General features: G+C 38.6%; 1 protein-coding gene across 2 annotated transcripts in view; it reads right to left on the bottom strand.

Annotated features, from left to right (window-relative positions):
• The window catches only part of LOC138697538 (probable sodium/potassium/calcium exchanger CG1090), a 171,817-nt gene that overhangs the window by 11,756 nt on the left and 137,801 nt on the right, over window positions 1-22,260 (bottom strand). For both annotated transcript variants that reach the window (XM_069822860.1, XM_069822859.1), the window contains 3 exons: window positions 20,115-20,237; window positions 17,495-17,768; window positions 4,446-4,734 (listed from right to left, as the gene is read on the bottom strand). In XM_069822860.1, the coding sequence (XP_069678961.1) occupies window positions 4,446-4,734; window positions 17,495-17,768; window positions 20,115-20,234 (683 nt within the window). In that variant the 5' untranslated portion in view covers window positions 20,235-20,237. The remainder of the gene's footprint in view (window positions 1-4,445; window positions 4,735-17,494; window positions 17,769-20,114; window positions 20,238-22,260) is intronic.

Here is a 22,260-nt window from a genome sequence, read left to right as displayed (position 1 = left end):
AATTTAGGCTTGGATATTTAAATATCCTAATCTTGTCAATTCTAATAGTTCTAGTATTAAATTTAAAAAGTTATGTATGGATTTTATAAAAATTAAAAAATTGTAAATTTAAATTTGTATACTATAATTGAACAGTAGACATAAGACAAATTGTATTGTATAATTATTAATTTCAATTCAGGAATCCGCCCCTGAGCACGAGTTCTACTCTTTCAGGGGCGAGCTAAAGTTTTTCTTTATATATTATATTTATGTTACAACTATTAGCAAAATAATAAATAAATAAATAAATAAATAAATAAATGAATGAATGAATGAATGAATGAATGAATGAATGAATGAATGAATGAATGAATGAATGAATGAATGAATGAATGAATGAATGAATGAATAAATAAATAAATAAATAAATAAATAAATAAATAAATAAATAAATAAATTTAGACTGGGAGGTTTTGAAATGAAAGCTCAGCATAAAAGAACTTCGCATTGCATTCAAGTATAGGATAAATTTTATTACAGTTAAATACTGATAACCTGAATTCTTATAACTTGGTCACATGTCATATGAAATTGTTTCAAACATGCATGGAAATGCGAAACGTAACCGTATTAGGATTAAAAAAATTATTATCAATATTTTAATGGAATTATTTTATCATGATGCAAAAAAAAATTGTAACCACACAAGAAAAACTATTATTAGCAGGGGAAGGTATTTATGAGATTAGTTTTATCTTTGTGTGTTTTTTAATATTGGTATCAGCAGAGATTGTTTTATATCCATGGTGGAGATTGATGGAAATTGTGGAAAATACACTAAAGATAGCATTGATATAATTCGAACGTGTCACAGCACCAAGTACAGGGATTATGCTGCAGGAGGGGAAAGAGGATTATGTCTTATGTCGATGTAGATTTTGTTACTCTGACGGTGAAAAATTAGAGAAGGGAAAACGATTATGGGGGGGGGGGGGAGGAACTCAAATCTAAATATTTCATTCTTTCAAAAAGTTTAAGGCGGGAACTCCCACCTTGCGTACGCCCCTGGTTATCAGTAATCTCATAGTGCGCGTGCGTGAGTCCCCTCCATTTTGGCAAAGAGAGATGTAAAGCATAGTCTACTCACTACTGAATACGAAACATTTTTTCTGTGCACAATAACTTACATAAAACTTCAGCATCTTCAATATCAGTTGGAAATTTCTTCACTCGTTTTTCTCCAATTTTCAGAAGATATAATTTTGTTTTTCAGTGAGTATTGTAATAGTGGAGAAATCCATAATAGTTTGTACCTCTCGTGGCGACCCAAACATGGCCATAGTGGCAATTCTTATGGGGATTGGAAAGGGGCTGACTGGGTCATGCCAGGATATTAATAATGATGATAATGACGATGATGACAATGTTTTTAGTTGGTTATTTAACGACGCTGAATCAACTATGAGGGTATTTAGCGTCTATGAGATTGGTGATAGCGAGATGGCATTCACCTTATGGTCGGGGAAAACCTCGGAAAAAACCCAACCAGGTAATCAGCCCAAGCAGGATGATGATGATAATGATGATGATGATGAATTGCCTATTAGGAAATATTACAAGTCGATATATTTTTTTGCACGATCATGTTTTTTTTTTATTTACAGCTATTGTTGTTAGAACTTGAAAGTTAGAATTCCGATACAGAAACTTGTTGCTAGGGAAACCATTCTTCATAACATAAAACTATACTGAAATAGATCCATTACAGTGCACTTATTGTTACTTAGTTACCATTACAGTGAAGTTTTGCGAAGGCTTTGGAATAATATTACAGTACAGTTTTGCAAAGGCATTGGAATAATATTGCTCTAAATTTTCAATGCTTCTTCTTCTTCTTCTTCTTCTTCTTCTTCTTCTTCTTCTTCCCTTCAAGTATTAGGTTATATTACGATTTCACAATTGAATTTTCAATCCAGCGCTTCTTTGGACGACCGAGAGATCTCTTCCCGTTTGGACGATAGTGGAGCATGACTTTTGGGATTCTAGCTCTACGCATGCGATGCAGATGTTTTATCCAGTTGCTCTGATAATGTTTTACGTGATTAATTACAGGTTCTACTTGTAATTCTTTCATTACATCTTCATTGAGTTTGTGATCCCATTTCGTATATCCCGCTGTATATCTCATACATTTAATTTCATTGGCCGTTATTTTGCTTTCGTCTTTCTTCCCCAATGTCCATGCCTCACTGCCGTAACAAAGTACAGGTCTCGCCTAGGTTTTGTGTAGGCGAATTCTAGTATGCTTTTGTACTGGGGAAGGTGTCATAATGTTGTTAATTATTTCCATTGTTTTGGTGTATTTAGAAATTTTCAATGCAAAATATATTATAGACCTATTTGCAATTTTAAAAATATGATCGTGCAAATACTGTACAATATAATAGAACCCCGATTATCTGTCATCCGATTAACCGATCGGGGGATTATCCGACTGCCTTTCTCTCGCCCTTTTCTTTCTTTCTTTCTTTCTTTGCTGCGGAAAAAATGTAGTACTATACTTTACAGTAGTACCTAATTTTTCTAGAGTGTATTATTACAAGTCTTTACCCTTACACAGTACTACTGCCGGCAATAAGAACAGCTACTTGAAGGTGCTTTTTCTAATCTTGTAAAATAGTCACTGCCTGCTTTCAAAGAAATGCTCCCAAGAACTTCCTCACAATTTATAGCAAACCTGTGCAGCATTTGGACCTTGTTCCACTGTTCGAGTGCCCGTACTTTATATCTTCTATACAAAATATCTTCCACGAGTGTCAAAAGTGTTTTGCTAAGTATCGAAATAAAAATGCAAATAATTTAGAGCTTCGGGAAAAGAGAAACAGTGGTGCATTTCGCATCAGAATACGAGATTGGTTTAAAACTGTGCGCGATTTAAGGAAAAACAAGGATAAAGTGTAAATCTGCAACAGGAGACTTCTACTATTCCTATCTTTTCGGAAACAAACACAACAAACAGGAATTTCCTTGGCCCTTATAAACCCATCATTGACAACCAGACTTAAATTAGTAACTTCTGGCCCACTATCTAGCATGTTAAACACAACATTATGGAGGAAATTACAAAACTGCAATATGCACTTCATATGAAACTATTTTATGGTACGGATTATCCGATTTTTTCTATTAACCGCCCAGTCTTCATTACCACGGGTAAAAGAGGTTCTACTGTACATGTTTGTGAAGTGCATTACAAAATCTCGGAAACTGAAAAGCTTGCTTTGCTCGTTTTTCAAACTTTTCCTCGATTTTGTAAAGAGTACTTCCCAACCTTGTGTCGTAATATACTGCGTGTTCAGTTCAAAGTATGTTATGACTCGCTGTATGCCGTCATGTAGCTAGCCGATGACCCTAGACAATTCAATCTTCCTACACTTCCGCAAAGGTGTATTACCTGTGTGCCAGAGAAGTTGCCTACAAATTACGGCGTTCATTCTGAAGAGTACCCTACCGATACGTACGGTAACGTCGGTAGTGGCAGGAATGTGAACGGTTTGGAAACACATACTGAGGTGAGTTTTTTTTCTTACTGTCGGTATATGGGGAGAGGGTTAAGACGATTACTTACGTATTTGTTGACATTAACATCGACGGTCAACATGGACACGGAGCATTTGATTTGTGTTGTGGAATGTTGCCGTACGCAACCGATGATAACAAATACCCTGCGTACGACTTGCCCGCGCAAAACACAGTTCGAAAAAGGTTATGGTAGCACACATACCGTACAGACCGCCATCTGTTGCTACGACGTTCAAGTTATACCGTACATGTTCTCAAGTTCAGATTGAACGCCTTGAATAATAGGCAACTTCTCTGACATAAAAGCTTAAACTCGCTTCAAATCGCTGACTCACAACAGTGACGTCATGACATACTTTGAAATGAACACCCAGTAGTATTTTCTAAGCTTGCTTATTCGGTATTGTTTAACTTCATATTAGACCCATGGGTCGTGCAAGTTAATCATTGCTTAGTTGATCTTGGGTCTTCGACAAAAAATGTTAAGAATCCCTAACCTACGCCGTTGGTGCGTTGGAGACTTTTAAGACTGTATAAGATAAATTGTCCGAATTCTCCAGATTGTTTTTTTAGGTTATTTTACGACGCTTTATCAACGGCTTAGGTTATTTAGCGTCTGAATGAGATGAAGGTGATAATGCCGGTGAAATGAGTCCGGGGTCCAACACCGAAAGTTACCCAGCATTTGCTCATATTGGGTTGAGGGAAAACCCCGGAAAAAACCTCAACCATGTAACTTGCCCCGACCGGGAATCGAATCCGGGCCACCTGGTTTCGCGGCCAGACGTGCTAACCGTTACTTCACAGGTGTGGACTCCAAATTGTAGGTTCATTTAAGAAGACTAGGCTGACATTTGAAAGAGTTGAAACAATGCCGTTACCAGGATATTACTTCGTTGGAGATAGTGAAGAGCATGACGAGGATCGACACGGCGTAGAAGAAGCAGTCCCTGATGAGGGGCCACCAGTTGAGGTGGCACACCGTGCCGGCACACAGCGCACACACCGAGATCACGAACATGATGTTGAACACGGCCGAGCCGATGACGCCGCTGATGCCGATGTCGTCCTTCGCGAAGAACACGCCGATCACCACCGTGGCGAGCTCGGGGGCCGAGGAGCCCGCTGCCATGAAGGTGGCCCCCGCCACGTCTGGAGACAGCTTCAGTTCTGAAACATTTCACACAGATACGATTTCTATACTGTACAGCTTCAGTTCTGAAACATTTCACACAGATACGATTCCTATACCGTACAGCTTCAGTTCTGAAACATTTCACACAGATACGATTCCTATACCGTACAGCTTCAGTTCTGAAACATTTCACACAGATACGATTTCTATACCGTACAGCTTCAGTTCTGAAACATTTCACACAGATACGATTCCTATACCGTACAGCTTCAGTTCTGAAACATTTCACACAGATACGATTCCTATACCGTACAGCTTCAGTTCTGAAACATTTCACACAGATACGATTTCTATACCGTACAGCTTCAGTTCTGAAACATTTCACACAGATACGATTCCTATACCGTACAGCTTCAGTTCTGAAACATTTCACACAGATACGATTCCTATACCGTACAGCTTCAGTTCTGAAACATTTCACACAGATACGATTCCTATACCGTACAGCTTCAGTTCTGAAACATTTCACACAGATACGATTCCTATACCGTACAGCTTCAGTTCTGAAACATTTCACACAGATACGATTCCTATACCGTACAGCTTCAGTTCTGAAACATTTCACACATAAGATTCCTATACCGTACAGCTTCAGTTCTGAAACATTTCACACAGATACGATTCCTATACCGTACAGCTTCAGTTCTGAAACATTTCACACAGATAGGATTTCTATACCGTACAGCTTCAGTTCTGAAACATTTCACACAGATACGATTTGTATACCGTACAGCTTCAGTTCTGAAACATTTCACACAGATACGATTCCTATACCGTACAGCTTCAGTTCTGAAACATTTCACACAGATACGATTCCTATACCGTACAGCTTCAGTTCTGAAACATTTCACACAGATACGATTTCTATACCGTACAGCTTCAGTTCTGAAACATTTCACACAGATACGATTCCTATACCGTAGAGCTTCAGTTCTGAAACATTTCACACAGATACGATTCCTATACCGTACAGCTTTAGTTCTGAAACTTTTCACACAGATACGATTCCTATACCGTACAGCTTCAGTTCTGAAACAGATACGATTCCTATACCGTACAACTTCAGTTCTGAAACATTTCACACAGATACGATTTCTATACCGTACAGCTTCAGTTCTGAAACATTCCACACAGATACGATTCCTATACCGTACAGCTTCAGTTCTGAAACATTTCACACAGATACGATTCCTATACCGTACAGCTTCAGTTCTGAAACATTTCACACAGATACGATTTCTATACCGTACAGCTTCAGTTCGGAAACATTTCACACAGATACGATTTCTATACCGTACAACTTCAGTTCTGAAACATTTCACACAGATACGATTTCTATACCGTACAGCTCCAGTTCTGAAACATTTCACACAGATACGATTCCTATACCGTACAGCTTCAGTTCTGAAACATTTCACACAGATAAGATTCCTATACCGTACAGCTTCAGTTCTGAAACATTTCACACAGATACGATTCCTATACCGTACAGCTTCAGTTCTGAAACATTTCACACAGATACGATTTCTATACCGTACAGCTTCAGTTCTGAAACATTTCACACAGATACGATTCCTATACCGTACAGCTTCAGTTCTGAAACATTTCACACAGATACGATTCCTATACCGTACAGCTTTAGTTCTGAAACATTTCACACAGATACGATTCCTATACCGTACAGCTTCAGTTCTGAAACATTTCACACAGATACGATTTCTATACCGTACAGCTTCAGTTCTGAAACATTTCACACAGATACGATTCCTATACCGTACAGCTTCAGTTCTGAAACATTTCACACAGATACGATTCCTATACCGTACAGCTTCAGTTCTGAAACATTTCACACAGATACGATTTCTATACCGTACAGCTTCAGTTCGGAAACATTTCACACAGATACGATTTCTATACCGTACAACTTCAGTTCTGAAACATTTCACACAGATACGATTTCTATACCGTACAGCTTCAGTTCTGAAACATTTCACACAGATACGATTCCTATACCGTAGAGCTTCAGTTCTGAAACATTTCACACAGATACGATTCCTATACCGTACAGCTTCAGTTCTGAAACATTTCACACAGATACGATTCCTATACCGTACAGCTTCAGTTCTGAAACAGATACGATTCCTATACCGTACAGCTTCAGTTCTGAAACAGATACGATTCCTATACCGTACAAGTTGTTTAACTGTTGTTCTTGCAAATTTAAATATGCAGGAATAAAATATTTAAGAGACGAACTGAATGGGTGCCTTCAATATCATCAAAATATAAGAAGAGACGAATTTGTACGGGTCGATTTCCTCCTCAATGCAAAATGTTTACGTCTTTCTGCGCATGTACTTCTTATCTCAGCAGAGATAATACTTCCCCTCCTCCAGAGTTTTTCCCATAGTGGCCTGCCTCCGATCCGGTGCTGTGGATTGGACTTCGGCGTAGCTCAATGGTGAGAGCGCTTGGTACGTAGAACCAAGGACCCGGGTTCGATCCTCGGAGCCGGAACGAATTTTTCTCCTCTAATATTACCTGTGTACCAGAGCTTTGAAATGACATCACAGCAGCCGAGAAGGCTGTTAGAGCGCATTAAATTTTATGTAATGAATTTTTCACATATCAAAGAGTATTTTGAAGAAAAAAACTCGAAACAAATTAAAATTACGGAAAATTGTAATAAACATTTAATGCTATTCAAAAATTCTGTGCACCAAAGCTTTAAAAATGGCGTTACATCAGCCGAGAAGGACATGAATGCTTATTCAATTTGATGTATACAATGGCTAGACTTTTGGCAACGAAGCCATTAGTCTTCTTGCGAGGCATTTTTCACATATCAAAGAAGATTTTAAAGGAAATAAATTAAAAGTTAAATTTCCTGAAAATTTTAATCAAAGTTTAGTGTCATTTAAAAACACAGTGCATCAGAGCTTTAAAAAGAGCGTTATATCGGCCGAGAAGGCCATAAATGCGTTTTAAATTTTATGTAACATATCGAAGGGTATTTTAAAGGGGAACAATTATTTGGAAATATACTGTTTTTTCACCACATTTAACCATCTTCTCCCCTTAAAAGATCCTTAGTGTGGCTTCCTTTGGGAAGGAAGTAAAGCTAAGAGTTCTGTGTCGCAGATTTACGCCACTTCTGTAACAGATAGAGGGCTCCAGGCAAAAATCGTTCGCCACTTCTCCCCACGTTGAATTTTGGAGCTGAATAATTTTGTAGCTTAAAGCGTGTCTAAATAAAACACTGCTATTACTATTGTACCACCACCACCACCACCACCACCACCACCACTTACGCTATCACTACTACCTTTACCGACTTCGAAGACTTGAATTATTTTAGAGTGTCGTAGAATAAGTAAAAAAGAGCACAATAAAGTAATGGAGTAAAATAATGTACTGTATTTGATGCGTTATATTGCCCACAAAAGTGAGAATGGAACGATTTATTGAAGATGAAGTTAATATAATGAAGGAAATAAACAACAGTATCTATTCACGATATTGAAAGTATTTACCAACACATATTTCTGTTTTTTTTTTTTTTTTTTTTTTTTTTTTTTTGCAGTTTTCGTTACACACTTAAAATCGACTAAGAAAATGAATTGACTATTTTACAATGTGACAATTGAAACTTTCATTGCGACTGTAACCAGAATTATTGGGTTATTTTACGACGCTGTATCAACATCTAGGTTATTTAGCGTCTGAGTGAAATGAAGATGATAATGCCGGGGAAATGAGTCCTGGGTCCAGCACCGAAAGTTACCCAGCATTTGCTCGTATTGGGTTGAGGGAAAACCCCGGAGAAAACCTCAACCAGGTAACTTGCCCCGACCGGGATTCGAACCCGGGCCACCTGGTTTCGTGGCCAGACGCGCTGACCGTTACTCCACAGGTGTGGACAACCAGAATTACCTATTATGAAATAAAAATTGCTTACATAACTTAATTTAAAGCGACTTGCACGCTCTGCTAGTCGGTGAAGTGTCCGCAATAGCAAGGCGTTAATACAGCTTGGAAATTCTCTAGCGAATTCGAACTCCAAACCGTATTAAGACTTTCAGACCCTGCAGTTCCAAACTGTATTACGCCTTGCTACGGCGGACACTTCACTGACAAGTCAGTCCTGCGGGTTGCAGGGAAGTAAGGCGCTTTACATTTATGTTATGTAAATGCAGTTTTCCTTTACTGCAACTAGCACAACGCATAAATGTCACAGCTGTCTCATACAGAAATCAATAAAAATTGGTTTAGTCGTTACGCCTAATGTAAAAGCTAACGTTCGCGGGTTGTATTGTATTGTTTACAGGCCGTATCTAAAAAAAAGTAGTTGTACCTATATAAATTACGTCTTTTTAATTACTCTCAAACTTTTTTGAAGTGGGGACCACTTTTTTAAGTTAGAACAGTTCCGCGGACCACCTTACTCTTGTTCCCTTCGAAAGCAAATTTATCATTTTTATAGTATATTTTAATGTCAATGTACTTATATTTTAAAATAGAATTAATTAATTATAATTAATTAAATTAAATTAATTTTATATTAGTATTACTATTAACTAATTAAGCTAATGCAAATTAAACTTTCAGGAATAACTCCCTGTAAAGTTAATTTGAATAATTTCGAGGGAAAAATTGTCCGGGGCCGGGTATCGAACCCGGGGCCTTTGGTTAAACGTACCAACGCTATCCCACTGAGCTACCCGGGAACTCTCCCGACACCGATCCAATTTTTCCCTCTATATCCACAGACCTCAAAGTGGGCTGACAACCGTCAAGCAACCAACATTTGACTCCACACTAACTCTGTGTGACTTTAAATTGTGGTTCTCTGTTACGTACAGTGACGTGTATTATGCAAATTAAGCTTTCAAGAATAACTCCCTGTAAAGTTAATTTGAATAATTTCGAGGCTAATGTCAATGGAAGAAAATTCATTTTTGTTTCCTTAATAATTCAAGGCTACTAGAGTTTGGATAATCTTTAACTTATTAACTTAAAAAAAAAATGTTGGTTCTCACATTAATGAGATGGACGAGCCTGCTGATTCCTGCACAGTTCTATATTTGGACGTATGCTGGTAAGCTTAAGTCGGAGATCCTCACATACATCGGTAGCCTACTTTATTTTTATTAGAGTTAGTGATGAAAACCCTTTCTCACACCGATACGTAGAAGCAAACTGAATTATAATCTCTAAAGCACCATTGTACAGTTCACTATATTCTCTTTTCACTTATGATGCGGTCCAGAAGTTAACCATACCTTCCGCTTGGAATTTCATTTTAAGTCCAGTCTCATTCGAGAGTTCAATTAACTGTTCTCTTTCACTCAATGGAAGTTTGTTAGTTTCAATATCGCAATGAAAGTGATCATGAACCCATGAAAATTCGTCATATTTACTTGGAAAATAAGTTTAAAATTGTGACCTCAGAGTTGTATTATTGGTGTATGACGTACAGTACGTGACCATTTCAATGTGCAGCCTGGGTCTCGGCAAAACTATTAAGAAAGTCATAAATACGTGAAAAGGCTCGGTCCTCTGTTATGAATTCGGGTGTCCCTGGCTGGATTAGAGGTGCGGCGCCAGATGTGCAGGGAAACGCCACGTTCATAGTGCTTTAAAATCCCTTCTTTTGTTGTTGAGAGTAGATTGGGAAGTCAGTAGACTGATAGGGTAATAAATTTCATAAAATATCAGTACTGGGAGAAAACTGAAAGACGATTGACATGTGTCATTTCCAAATTCTGAGATTTTCAGCTATAGAGTGATACGCAATTCAATTCGTCCACACCTGTGGAGTAACGGTCAGCGCGTCTGGCTGCGAAACCAGGTGGCCCGGGTTCGAATCCCGGTCGGGACAAGTTACCTGGTTGAGGTTTTTTCCGGGGTTTTCCCCTCAACCCAATACGAGCAAATGGTGGGTAACTTTCGGTGCTGGACCCCGGACTCATTTCACCGGCATTATCACCTTCATAACATTCAGACGCTAAATAACCTCGATGTTGATACAGCGTCGTAAAATAACCCAATAGAATAAAATAAATAAAAGATACGCAATTCGTTTGAATTTTATTTTTTCTTCTGCCTTTTATGAAGGACCACAAGGATAGACCTCGAGGACCACAGACGGTCGGCGGACCATAGCTTGAGAAACACTGCTCTAAGCAGATACATTATCATTTCATCCGAAATCATTTTTCAGAAGACAGAATGTTATTTTTTAACAATGAAAATACTTTCAGTGTCCTAATGGATGCAGTTTCACGCTGCACGATGTTGCTCTTGGCGATGTCCAACTGTAATACTGGGATGGCTGAATGAATGAGAGGGGAAATGGGAGGAGAAACCTTAAAACGCGTCCTCGCAAGGGAGATCGGGACTGTGAAAACCTGAATACGTGAGCTCCAAGCCTGTTGGCCACTTGTCTCACTCCGAGTTTCGCTGCTCCACTGAAGGAGCTCTAGAAATTTTTGAAGAGGAAATGCCGAAAATGGACGTAACCTATTAGTTACCACATGAAGAGGATAGGGGAAAATAAACATGGCTGTAGGATCGGAAGTTGTAAGTCTGCTCATTGTCCTTTCGCAGTGCGAGCGGAGTCGAGTAAACCCGTTCATGTAACAGGGGTGATGTGAGAAAGCTAAGCCAAGGCATCTATGTCGAGGATCTAATTAAAAAAAAGAAGCCAAAACGTTTATGGGAAGGGGAATATAGGTCTGTGGTCCATTTCTTTTAGGCTCATCCCGATATTTGTATTTGCGCCATAGAAAAACCATGCAAAAATCTTAGGCAGGATGAGCTCCTGAATGGCTCAATGTGATCTGCCTTTTATACCCCATATTCGTCCACGTACAAATCGAACATTCGTTAAACAGAACACAGAGGCAGTTCTGTTCAACAGCGCCAGCCGTTCAGTAAAAATTTATAATTTGATTTTCTCATAACCGGTGCGCGACGGGGTCATTCCTTAAGCACTGCAGCCCAAATGGGCTTGTTGTAGTCTTAGAAAAAAGTTTGGTCACACAAATACTTTGTAAGTTCCAGAAAGGAGCCAGTGCGCATGATCAGAGGACGTGCGACCTGGTTCACAAGAGAATTACAGTAAAACCCCGATAAGACGCTGTTCAAGGGACCGGGTGTAAAACGCGTATTAACCGGGACCGCGTATTAGGCGGGTATACTGATTCTGACTTATATACAGTATCTATTAGCATTTTTCTTTATTGAAATTCATGATTCATGAAAGGTTTTACAGTATTACTCCATTATGTAATTACTGTACTGTACGTCAAAGACATTTACAATATGTACTGTACTTAATTCTTTCGAAAAAAAAAAAAACATTTATAGTTGTTTGCCGTGTGCGTGTTCAGCCCTCATGTTTGCCACACTTCAGTTTCTGCGATTACATCCTCCCGACGTCGCAGCTGAAGTGATTGAGTCGCGATTTTTTATTATCGTTCTTAATGTCGATGATGGGATTCCTAATGCACCAGAGAGTTGTTTCTGAATAAAGATACTGTTCTCATCGTACTTTCGTAAGATTTCCAATTTTTCCGACACAGGAAGCGCTTTTCGTTCAACACTCATTGTAATGACAATCACAGACACTTCAATACACTAAAGGACAACAAACTGCCCAGCAAAAATTTCCAGAATTTTATTAAGGCCGAGTGAGGAATGTTTTTGAGAGAGAGGGTTAGCAAGAGGGTGAGGTATTGTAACTGTATGTAGACTTTAAGCAAGCAGGTAAAGAGTCGAATAAGAGGGCGTAACGAGAGGGTGGGGTATAGTAAGGTATGAAGTATGAAGGTTTAAATGCGCAGGTAAAGGGTCGAATACCAATACTTTTCAGGTTAATGGCACCAGTGAGTTCATTGACCAAGATGTTTCATTGCTGTTACAGTACATTGCTGAAAATTACATCGAAAATATTCCACAAAAACAGCGTATTATGCGGGACTTGAGCGCAACAAACGGGGTATTTTATAAAGGCGTTATAGGCTATATGAAATGTGCAGGGACCGGACAAAAAAAGCGTATTACACGGGATAGCGTAATAAGCGGGCGCGTCTTATCGAGGTTTTATTGTAGTTGAGGTAATGACATTAGTTTTGTTTCGTTGAATGTCTGATCATGCGCACTGCCTCATTTCTGGGACTTATAAACTATCTGTGCGACAAAACGCTTTCTAAGACTGTACATTCTTATGGAATGCGTTGCATGACAGCAGTAACGGGATTCCACCCCTCAAATCTTTGACTCGTCTAGAACAGCCGCCAATTCCTAGCAATCTTTGGATGCACCACGAGGACACTCGGTGAACCAGTTGCAGGCAACACACAAGGAAGTTCCGTGTTTTCTAATCGGAAATGATAACTGAAAACTGTACTGCGGAGAATGTTGATGGAATAAAGAACTACTAAACAGTACCTCGAAAACTTCTCGTTCGTCCACCACGAATGTCATGTTCGTCAAGTCGGAGTTTGAACCTGGAATCGCCGTTTTCAAGCCACATCGAAGACACCAAAGTTATAACCCTTATCATGACTTCCTTCAGCAGGAAGATAAAGGAAAGCTGATAGATCCGTCTTGTAGATTTACGACACGTAACAGAAGCCGTCTCTGAATGAGAAGGCTTTAGACAAAACTTATTAGCCAGAATTACGTATTTCCACACGAAGAAAATAAAATATCTTCAAAACACGTGTAGTCGTGTAATTCGTAAATAAGTTATAATTATAATTGAGTGTAACTGAGGAAGACAAATGAGTACGCTTCAGACAAAAATTTATTTAGCCTATGTTACACATTTCCACACGAAGAAAATTAAGTATATCTTCGAAATATGTCTACTTCGTAAATAAATTATAATTTTAACCAGTATAATTGAGGAAATTAAATTAGTAGACTTCACACAAAATTTATTAACCTGTATCAAGTATTTTCAAGAGAAGAAAATATAAATATCTTCAAAAAAATGTGCTCATTAGAGCCCAGATATTTAGGCATTTATTTTGGTTAAAATAGGCAGGCATACAGGCACTAAAATAGTAAAAATAGGCAGTAAAATAGGCATTTATTATTCATGCAAACGAATAAAAAATAGAAAATACTTAATAAATAACTATCCCATGCGGTACTCACTTTCCTTGGTTACATGTCACAACAAGATGCTTTTTAACTTGTCAACTGTCATAGTGAGCCGCCTGTCAGAGAGAACGTTTTTAATGGTGGAAAAAGATCTTTCTACTTCTACTGAAGTGATTGGAGCAAACTTGAAGCAACTTATTTCAGAAGGACTGTCTCTACTTTCTTTCAGAGATCGGGAAAAACCGACTGCGTATTGTCTCAGAAAGAGGGGTGTGAGAAGGGATTAGAGACTTCAAAGCACGCGTGACTTGTGCGTGCAAGTGACAACAGTAACAGGATCTGGAGACTTACTTTTAATACTTCCCTCATCCCTTTTCTTTCGCTGGTAAACCCCGAAGTGACCTGAGCACTGAGAGTTATACTGTTCAAACATCTTTGTTAAGTGACATAAAAGATTGAATCGATAGGGGAGAAAAGTTTATGACTTCTTGGAAACACATGTATTGCTGGAGAATAAGATTCTCAGAAAATATTTGTGTGAAGTGAATATATATATATATATATATATATATATATATATATATATATATATATATATATATATATATATATAATTGTAATTTGTACAATCGTCCTTTTTTGTTTTTTGTTATAGTTTATGTGCGGTTTATTTTAAATGCATTTAAAATATAGAAAATTTACAATAACGACGTAAAAAGGCTAAAAAAATGCATTTAACCTTAAAATAGGAAAAAGAAGGCAAAATGAAAATTGGTCCTATCGTCCCCAAATGTGTGGAAACGTGTTTATCTCTAATAGGTCTTTCATACATACGCTCACACGGAGAGAACACGCTCTGTATATCACCGAATTAAATCAGATTTTGTGACATGAAAGTACAAGACACACTGTTTAAAGCCATACCTGGTATGAGTGGCCAATAACCCCTCGTTTTGGAAATATTGGCTATTGTTTGTGATATACTTCCGTTAGGTGCCTGATAGGGAAGCAATAGACTGTGTAAGGGCGTGGCTCATGTGGTTGGATGCTGAGTTGTCATCCAGGCAACCCGAATTCAAATCTTAGTTCCTTCTCATTTTTTAAAGCTTTATATTATTATTATTATTATTATTATTATTATTATTATTATTATTATTATTATTATTATTATTATTTTAATTCACTTTCAGTTGTCAGTTCCTATATTCAAAGCTATGTTGAAATATGCGTGGTATGCATAAAAAATGATAAACGAACGAGAAGTGTTTGTGAATGTGAAGGATATCTGTTTCGCAGCAGAAGTGCAGAAAAATGTGTGTGACTGTGGACAAGCTTCTTTCATTTGCTGTGCATGGTGCAGAAAATATGTATATTTTGTGTGTTTTTATGACTTCATAATGAATCGAGTACAAAATGAAATGGAATAGCTGCTAAAGAAATAGAACAGACGCCAGTGACACATCTTACCTTCCTACGTGAGCAGTATTTCATTGTTTATCCTTTACAATACAATGTTAGTTAATTAGTAATTTGTTTACATGATGAAGCACTCAATACTTTGAGAAATATGATATAGGTATGTAAATAGATAACTGTGATCACAATATTAATCATTATTAAAAGAAAAAAACATAGGACCAGTTAAGATTCGAACTCAGGTTGCCTGGATAACAACTCAGCATCCAACCATATGGGCTACGCTGTGACACAGTCTAATAAATAAATAAAGAAGAGAAAGCGCACATTAGTGCAAAGAGAAAGAGTTTTAGGGCTTTTCCCTACGGGCGCTGTCTTCACTTTATGAAATCAATGATTTCGTTCTTTCGGTGCACCACAGGATTTCTTGCACATTAGACACACGCAGCTTCCATCTGGTGAGTGGTAGTGTGCACTGCTGCAGACTTTGTGATGAAAACCATGTACAGCCATTCTTGTCACTAGATGTCTCAGCTCGTAGTTCCCATGAGTCCAGAGATCAGATGTCATCGCTTCGGTGCTATAAAATTCAGGCCAGATGTCTTCTTTCTTCTCTTTGCACTTCTGTAGACACAGTCTAATGCTTCCCTATTGAGCACCTAACGGAAGTATGTCACAAACAATAGCCAATATATTTTCAAAACGAGGAGTCATTGGCCACCCATACCAGGTATGACTTTAAACAGTACGTCTTGTACTTTCATCTCACACAATCTTATTTAATTCTGTGATATACAGAGCGTGTCCTCTCCTTGTCAGTTTAAAAAAAGCATTTTGCCTAAAATCCGGGCTCTAGTAATCATCATTTAATTCTGGACTTGAAATGAGTAGGCTTCAGACAAAATTAGACTATAGGGTAGGGTGGGGTTGGTTGAATCAAGGGGCTAGTAGGATCAATTTAAGCATTTGGCCTACTGCGCACAAACTGTTGCACATACAGGCAGCCATTACTATTGAGAACTTGTACAGATCAGTTGCCCGTGTTGTTCAAGCGTTTTTAAGTCATTACATTCATTTTTCAAACTTCAGGAGAACTTCAAAGATATATAGGTAAGCGCCATTTGCTTTGTTTTTAATGCCATACAATCTTCAAACGTTAGTAAATAAGGCTTAGTGTTAAAATTATGTAGTTATTCCGTATAACCTATCTGTTGTCAAGTAACATACTACTCCATTCGTTCTTTTGCGGTACAACTAGCGCATTCTGTTGCGAAACGTAGGAACTACGTGAGTTATACGTAAATCCAAAGGATGGGGTTAGTTGAATCATTTTTACTGGGGCTACTTGAATCATTTGAAAAATATGATAAAGAAAAATGTAAATGGACAAAAGCAAGCTAATTCTCATCTGACATCCTCTGAAAATATTGAGAAAACTAGAGCGAAGAGAAAGTTACAATTAGAGAAGAGCACACCTGTTAAGGAATCAAGAAACTAATCCACAAAAGGCAAGAAGATAGTTTGCAAAAAAAAAAAAAAAAAGTAAAAGCCAGCAGTTCAGATGAAGAATCATCACAAGAAACGACTGAAGACGACAATGAACCATGCGGTTTTTGCGGGGTCAATTATTTTGATAAGAATTCGTTCACAAAAGGTGACTGGATAAGATGCCAGTCATGCAAAACCTGATGCCATGAAATGTGCATAGGAGCAGCCGGACGAAAACAATTTACTTGTGGAAAATGCGTTTAGTTCGCCTACATTATAAGTAGTTTCATGTTCTGAGTTTATAATATTTTTATATTATTATGGTTTTATTAGTTTATAACATTGTGGGTTTGCATTTAAGTACAGTGTTGCAACAAAACATGTAATCCAAATAGCCCTACTAGTGATCCAAATTACCCCACCTTTTGTGAAAAATCAATGTTTTGACATGTTCTATAATATCTTTTTTATCTTGGAATATACTCGCGTATGAAAACTAAATTTACTATTTCTTAATAGAAAACACCTCACTGCAATGTAAAATGATGTTCCAATTTTGAAAATGGAAATTCTATAGCTGTGAATTGAGATTGAAGTAAAATTGATTCAAGTAGCCCCACCCTACCCTATTACGTATCTTCAAGCGAAGAAAATAAAACATATCTCTAAAAAGGCGTACTTCGTAAAGAAATTACAATGTAGCGCGGTGGATGTCACCTTCGCATATCCTGTCCAGCGAGGAGACGAAGTAGTCGTCGCAGACGATGGCGAGCCCCAGGAACGTGTACACGGCCGCCAGCACGTGGATGATGAGCCCCCCTGACTTGCGCGCGTCCGGTCCCATCAGAGGGCGAGGGAACTGCTCTATGGCTGGAGGTGTGCAGTTCTCTCTGCGAGGACGCAGCGTCGGCACGCCGGTGTGCGGCGGGTGTGTTGTGGACAGGGTCTCGGTGGTGTCCTCTACGTCTGGACTCTCACTCTTTTCAATGACCTGTTGGATAAGAGCCTTCATTATTAACATGTGGGCAGGGCCGAGATAGTCGACACACTATTTTGTTAAACAAGTTTCACGACTTCAGATAATTATTTCTCTCAAACAAAATATACCGGTATAGTTTATACAGTCGAAATTTTGTATCTCGAATTTTCGATAACTCGAGGCAATTTAATTTGCAATCGGCAGGTGCTTGACTGTTCGTCATTCACCCATATGACATTAGCAGTGTAGACTAATTTACCGACAGAATTGTTGCCCAATTGGTACCTAAAGGTACGGTCACACGTCGCTACTTTTGCTGCGCAACATTTGTACTGCAGCTGCAAAAGTTGCGTGTCGTGTTCACACGTAAGCCAAAAGTAGCGCGCTGCACGCTACTTTTCGTGCTGCGCAACCCGAGTGCAGCAAAAGTTGCAACTGGAGGTTGCGAGTCTGTTCACACACAAGGCGCTACTTTTGCAGCCGCAGGTTCCCATCTCCGTGTTCACTTCTCAATATACATTTTGTGGTTATGTTCGCATTATTAATAAACTCATGCGAAAGCTTACTTGTCTATTATTTGCTTTTCTGTCGTATCTAGTATTCAGAAATTGACATTATTTTTACTATAAAGCTTTTAAAAACGCCTAGGCCTATATACTTAAATGATAACCAACAGTATATTCACGTAATCAATGTTGGCAACCCTCCTGTTTGGAACTACGCTACGGAAAATTAAAAAAAAAAAATGAATTATATTGTCAGCAATTATGCTCAGACTGTGTTGTGTATTTAATAACTGTTACAAATAATTTATTTTCATCACATCTAACATTAAAATACATCCAAACAATAAAAGTATCATTGGCACATTTGGGTGGTAACACTGGTAGCAACCGCAGCAAAAGTTTCAACAAAACCGATATCAAAAATGCTACGGCTGCAACCCTGAGAACCCTGTTCACACGTCGCTACTTTTAAGCTGCGCGCAGCATGGAAAAGTAGCGGGCAGCAGGTTCGGCAGCCGCTACTTTTCGGGTTGCACCGTTGTTCACACGTCGGAGTACAAGAGTTGCGCGGTTTTTTGTACTGTAGCGCTGCAAAAGTAGCGACGTGTGACGGTACCTTAAGCGAGACCAGAAGTTTAATTTCCTTATTGTTGCTTCAGTTTTATGGCCCATTCACAAAGAAAATTAAACATAACCGTAACAAAGACACAGAAGTTTGCGGCCAGGTTACCAAATGGGATCATTCACAATGATTCACATAAACACTGACATTAACATTACCGTTAGACGTTAACATGAAAGTTTGAGAACTCCAAAATTTCATGCTTATGGTTACGTGATTTGCAAACAGAACACAATCGTGGAGCGCTGAAGTATACCACAGAATATGAGAAAATGGCGTTGTTGTTATGTTGTTTTCAGAATGCTTCCTATGAGGTTTAGGAGGAGGTTAGTTGCATCTCTTCTGATGGCTCTACTAGACGTGCTGATATCATCATAATTGATCGGCAGAAGGATAAGGGTGTCATTCTTGATCCCACAATCCGTTTCGAGATACATGAGTAACAGCCACAAGAGGTGTGTCGTGAAAAACAAGTCATCTATGAGCCTTGTTGTCAGCATCTTGGAGCACAATACCACATCACACATTGGACAGTTTTTGGGCTCATGTTCGGTGCCCGTGGCACGATTCCACGTGAAACTTTAAATCAACTTAAACAATATTAAATTTCTGATGCAACGATTGATGCCATATGATCTCACGTGTTAAAATCATCCTTAGCTATAATTAGTAATCATTTGTACCCAACAAAATATTTATTGTAAATGATTTCCTATGTTTTCTTATCATTTATCGTAATGATTTTTTTTTCTTTCCAAGTGTCACAAAATTGTTTTGTTTACTTATTATTCTTTATGAATTGATTAGTAGGCCGATCTATCGAACCCTTATTTAGGGCGGCTTTTGTGTATATTCACAAATTACTACTGGTTACCAAGTATCTTTGCGGTTATGTTTATGTCCCCATCATGAGTAATGTGATTTTACCGTAACGTTTACATTCTTAAGTTAATGCTTACGTTATGTTTAATGTTCATTGTGAATGGGCCTTTATCCGGAACAGTGAACGAAGTTAATTGAAGTTGACCCTGCATGTTAAAACTAAAGACTAAAATATCGGGTAGATACGCAAGGCTTGCAAGCAAAGACAAGTCCTTCAGGCGAACTTGAAGTGTCCCAAAAGTTTAAGATTAACAAAAAATATTCCAACAAACTGACAAAAATCAGAAAACGTGATACGGTTAAGCTTAGTCAAAACAAGGATGACAAGTTGGGATGCATGCTTCGCACCTTCTTGTCGGTGTGCGCGCCGCCGTTGGACGCCACATGGTGCAGCAGCGTGTAGAGCAGCACGAGGCCGCACGTCACCTGCCATCGCTCTCGTCTGCAGCGGGGACGGGACCTCCTCATGACCTGCAACAAGACAGCCACTGCGTCTGTTAGCGATAATCACAAACATGTACGAATATATGCCAGTAGAGGAGAAGGTGGAAATATGGGCTACCATTTAGTTTTCCTCATAATAATGGAAAATGGTGTGGCATATTGCTTGAAAATCTTTATTGACATACAGAGTAATTATTCATATACAATTTATCCACTCTTAAAGGTCAATAGTTGCAATAGATATTTGCATATAATTAATTTTTGAAAGTAAGAGGAACGGGTTGAAGCAAGTAAAGCGATCGGTTTGGAAGTAAATCCCGAAAAGACAAAGTATATGATTATGTCTCGTGACGAGAATATTGTACGAAATGGAAATATAAAAATTGGAAATTTATCTTTTGAAGAAGTGGAGAAATTCAAATATCTGGGAGCAACAGTAACAAATATAAATGATACCCGGGAAGAAATTAAACACAAAATAAATATGGGAAATGCATGTTATTATTCGGTTGAGAAGCTCTTATCATCCAGTCTGCTGTCCAAAAATCTGAAAGTTAGAATTTATAAAACAGTTATATTACCGGTTGTTCTGTATGGTTGTGAAACTTGGACTCTCACTCTGAGAGAGGAACATGCGTTAAGGGTGTTTGAGAATAAGGTGCTTAGGAAAATATTTGGGGCTAAGCAGGATGAAGATACAGGAGAATGGAGAAAGTTACACAACGCAGAGCTGCACGCATTGTATAATTCACCTGACATAATTGGGAACATTAAATCCAGACGTTTGAGATGGGCAGGGCCTGTAGCACGTATGGGCGAATCCAGAAATGCATATAGAGTGTTAGTTGGGAGACCGGAGGGAAAAAGACCTTTAGGGAGGCAGAGACGTAGATGGGAGGATAATATTAAAATGGATTTGAGGGAGGTGGGGTATGATGATAGAGACTGGATTAATCTTGCACAGGATAGGGACCGCTGGCGGGCTTATGTGAGGGCGGCAATGAACCTTCGGGTTCCTTAAAAGCCATTTGTAAGTAAGTAAGTAAGGTGAATATACAAGTTAAATTCTACAAGTAGGTGTGCAGAAAACAAAATAATAGGCCTACTGACATTTGATGTACAGCGTGAGTATAAATGACTTCCCTGATTACGAAAATTATTTGTGAACAAACAATTGAACGTAGAAAATGTTTAAATATACGAGTGTATGGATAAACTCTCCAAGTTTTTAAACATATCTTATAGGTGCTCGATATGGGCTCCCCTTGTGCCCCGCAGTCGGTAGTCCAATTCGTCCCACACACGACTAAGTGTATGCATATCGATTGCAGTGATGGCGTTGATGATGCGCGAGCGTAGCTCTGGCAGATTTGCAGGTAATGGAGGTACAAAAACAGAGTCTTTAACATACCCCCACAGGTAGAAGTCACACGGTGTTAAGTCAGGAGAACGTGGAGGCCAGGACAAGAGCTGCATGTCGTCTCTCCACTTCACTTCCACAACGAAGTCCGGGCATTCCTGAACGACCGAATGCCAAACAGATGGATTGGTCGCGCGGGGAGAGACAACATGCAGCTCTTGTCCTGGCTTCCACGTTCCCCTGACTTCATACCGTGTGACGTCTACCTGTGGGAGTATGTTAAAGACTCTGTTTTTGTACCTCCATTACCTGAAAATCTGCCAGAGTACGATCGCGCATCATCAACGCCATCACTGTAATCGGTATGGATACACATGGGACGAATTGAACTACCGGCCGCAGGGCACAAGGGGAGCCCATATCGAGCACCTATAAGGTATGTTTAAAAACTTGGAGAGTTTATCCACACACTCGTATATTTAAAAATTTTCTACGTTCAATCGTTTGTCCACAAATAATTTTCGTAATCAGGGAAGTCATTTATACTCACGCTGTATTTTATTTGTATAGAAAATTATTTGCGATAAGGTTCCGAAATTTTCTTTTCTTTTACAGTAGTCCTGTATCTCAAAACTCATTATAAAGACATATCTCCCTTCACCCAGAATTTCCCTTTTGATTTCATCAGAA

This window comes from Periplaneta americana, chromosome 4 (genome assembly GCF_040183065.1).
Source record: "Periplaneta americana isolate PAMFEO1 chromosome 4, P.americana_PAMFEO1_priV1, whole genome shotgun sequence".
NCBI lineage: Eukaryota > Metazoa > Arthropoda > Insecta > Blattodea > Blattidae > Periplaneta > Periplaneta americana.
Note: the sequence above shows the minus strand (reverse complement) of the source record. Positions and strands in the feature narration are given on the sequence as shown.